The sequence below is a fragment of the Panicum virgatum genome, chromosome 8N (assembly GCF_016808335.1).
Source record: "Panicum virgatum strain AP13 chromosome 8N, P.virgatum_v5, whole genome shotgun sequence".
In the NCBI taxonomy this organism is placed as follows: Eukaryota; Viridiplantae; Streptophyta; class Magnoliopsida; order Poales; family Poaceae; genus Panicum; species Panicum virgatum.
Genome location: NC_053152.1, coordinates 14,514,899 through 14,516,865, shown reverse-complemented (window position 1 = coordinate 14,516,865; position 1,967 = coordinate 14,514,899). Strand labels below are relative to the sequence as shown.

General features: G+C 58.6%; 1 protein-coding gene across 1 annotated transcript; it reads right to left on the bottom strand.

The window, feature by feature from the left end:
- Positions 1-1,295: 1,295 nt before the first annotated feature.
- On the bottom strand, positions 1,296-1,637 carry LOC120684816. Its single transcript, XM_039966683.1, has one exon. It carries the CDS (start codon positions 1,635-1,637, stop codon positions 1,296-1,298), a length of 342 nt encoding a protein of 113 aa, XP_039822617.1.
- Between the last annotated feature and the right edge of the window lie 330 nt (positions 1,638-1,967).

Here is a 1,967-nt window from a genome sequence, read left to right as displayed (position 1 = left end):
AGTAGGGGGTTACAAACAGGCGAGAGAGGGACGAGCTCCCAAGTCTCTGGGTATGCGTGCGTGTGTTTCGAATGGGTCTGATCGGATCGGAGAGCCTCTCTGCTAGGGGCACACCCTCTCCCTTTTATAGTTCAAGGGAGAGGGAAGGAGTCAACTACAAAGGTGAGCAAAACAAGATAAAAGGAAAGTCTAGGGGGTCGGATGAAGTCTGACCCCTTCTCCCCCGTCGCTGGTCCTGGTGGGTCCTGTTGATGGTGATGTTGGTCGTGTGGCCCCATCCCGGCACTGTTCGGGTTGTGGTAGCATGGGATGGGTGGTTGACTGTTGATGACGTCTCTGCTTGTTGGGAGTGGGTGCGCCGTCTTGTCCTCGTCTTGTCGGTCAGCATGCTTCCTGTTGCATGCCTCTGGGCTGCGTCTCGTCGCCTCCGTTGTCATCACGATTCGTACTGAGGCGTGGGTGCCATAGTGGGCGTCCACGCCCTATGCTGTCTGACGCGATGGTTCCCAGGGGGTCCCTCATTGATTGGAGGGCGTCCCTCTCCAACTCGGGGTCAGCTGGTCGCCACGTGGTGGTGCGGGTCCCTTCCTAAGCCAGACGGAGCGGGGTAGCCCCCGCGGGGGTCGGGCGAGGCGGAACTCCCCCCGCGGGAGTCAGGCGAGGCGGAACACCCCCTGCGGGAGTCGAGCAAGGCGTACCACTCTCATAGAGGTCGGGCGAGGCCGTCCTTCGATGGGTTGCGGGCCGTCTATTGGAATTGCGCTGTCTGTGTCATGGGCTGACACTCGCTGCCTTGGCCTCTGTTTCGGATCGCTAATAGGGGTTTAGTCTGTAGCCCCCGAACCCTCTCGCGGCTGCATAGTATCTGTGCGGGGTTCCGTCTCGGTCAGTTGCCCCCCGACCCCTCTCACGGCTGCAAAGTATCTGCGCGGGGGGTCCCATCTTGGTGGAGTGTTTCGTTAGTTCAAGCGAACCGCTTGCTTTGTTCCCTTTGCGGTTTTCGATGTCCAGTGGCTTCCAAGCAAATTGTCTTTGTTCGCACGGAGGAAGTCGACAAGCGCACTTTCCTATTTGGGGGTCAGCTTCGTGCTGATCTTCACCTTTTTCTCATCCGACCCCTGGGGGTCGACGAGAACTTCCTTGACACCTTCTGCGGGTCTCGATCTTCACCTTTTTCTAATCCGGCTGGAGTCGGGAGCTTCCTCCATGATCTCCGCCTGGATGTGGCCGAGCTCCTCCGCGGCGATGACCACAGAGGCTAACTTGCAGCTGTCAACCTTGCACTCATAGGCACGCTAGAATGTTGACCCCATGGTGATGACGCCGCGAGGACCCGACATCTTCAGCTTGAGGTAGGTGTTGTTAGGGATGGCCATGAACTTCGCGTAACACAGCCGACCCAGAATGGCGTGGTAGGCTCCTTTGAATCCTACAACCTCAAAAGTGAGGGTGTCCTTCCGGTAGTTGGATGAGTTCCCAAACATCACTGGCAAGTCAATCTGCCTGAGCGGTACCGCCTGCTTTTTGGGCATGACGTCGTGGAAGGGAGCCCCCAAGGGTTGGAGGCAGGACCAATCAATCCCCATGGTGTCGAGGGTGTCGACGTAGAGGATGTTGAGGCTGCTGCCTCCGTCCATGAGGACCTTTGTCAAATGCTTGGTGCCGATGATCGGGTCGACCACCAGCAGGCACCGGCCCGGTTGGGGGACGACATTGGGGTGATTGGTGCGGTTGAAAGTGATTGCCGACTCTGACCAGCGTAGGTATGAGAGTGCTGTGGGCTCGGCCGTGAACACCTCACGCCGCACGACCTTCTACTTGCATTTTGACTCGCGCATAGTTGGCCCGCCGAAGATCATGAGGACGCCGTCGGCTTCGAGGAAGCCGTCTTCCTTCTCGGCCCCGCCACCGGCTTCGTCGTCGGGCTTCTTCTTTTGCTCCCCCTTCTTCAAGGAGTCCAAGAGCCA

Coding starts and splice junctions, on each gene's coding strand:
- LOC120684816 (XM_039966683.1), bottom strand. CDS start 1,637: ATGGACGGAGGCAGCAGCCTCAACATCCTCTACGTCGACACCCTCGAC.